The sequence below is a fragment of the Manacus vitellinus genome, unplaced genomic scaffold, assembly GCF_001715985.3.
Source record: "Manacus vitellinus isolate BGI_N305 unplaced genomic scaffold, ASM171598v3 scaffold_127_pilon, whole genome shotgun sequence".
In the NCBI taxonomy this organism is placed as follows: Eukaryota; Metazoa; Chordata; class Aves; order Passeriformes; family Pipridae; genus Manacus; species Manacus vitellinus.
In genome coordinates this window covers 164,057-164,780 of record NW_021938935.1, presented here as the reverse complement: position 1 = coordinate 164,780, position 724 = coordinate 164,057, and the positions used below count along the sequence as shown (strand labels likewise).

Here is a 724-nt window from a genome sequence, read left to right as displayed (position 1 = left end):
GGCCGGAGCTTTGCCAGATGTGGGAAAGGAGGGAAAAGGGGGATACGTTCCCTGTTGCTTCCCAACGCCTTGGGGACCCCCTTCCCTATCCCGGAGCCACCGCGGGAATGTCTGGGCTGACTCCACTCATCCCGGGCGAGCGGGACAAAGTCGGGATGATCCCGGAGCCGCCGTGGGTTTGGGGGGTGGGTGGGAGCCGCTGGCGCCGCTCCCGCCCCGCTCCAATCCCCGCTCCAATCCCGCGCCGATCCCGCATTGTTCCCGGCTCGGCGGGAGGAGGAGGAGCAGGGCCGAGGGCCAGCGGGAAGGGAGGCGGGAAGGCGGGAGCCGGGAAGTGCTGGAGCCGCCTGTCATGTTGGTGGAGCTGCTCTTCCAGGCTGCCTGTGTGTCCCTGCTCCTCTCCAGTGGCCAGGCCAGGGGGTATCCCGGGAGGAAGAAGCCGGGAAGCTTTGCCGTGGAGAGGTAGAGCTGTGTCCCCCCCTCCCCTTTTCCTGATCCCTTTTCCAGCTACACCTGGGATGGGCAGCGTCCCGAGCTCCAGCCATCCCTGCGTTCTGCTGCCTGGACAGGCTGGGACCCCGCAATTCCCTCCCTCTTGCCAGGTCCCAGAGAGCATGACCCTGCTCCCCGCATCCCTGTCCTTCTCCCCGCATCCCTGTCCTGCTCCCCACATCCCTGTCCTGCTCCCCACATCCCTGTCCTGCTCTCCCCACATCCCTGTCCT

At 66.9% G+C, this 724-nt stretch overlaps 1 protein-coding gene across 1 annotated transcript in view; it reads left to right on the top strand.

Moving 5' to 3' along the window:
* Positions 1-352: 352 nt before the first annotated feature.
* The window catches only part of VWCE (von Willebrand factor C and EGF domains), a 7,275-nt gene continuing 6,903 nt past the window's right edge, over positions 353-724 (top strand). Inside the window, exon 1 of the mRNA XM_029965951.1 lies at positions 353-462. Coding sequence (XP_029821811.1) covers positions 353-462 — 110 coding nt within the window. The remainder of the gene's footprint in view (positions 463-724) is intronic.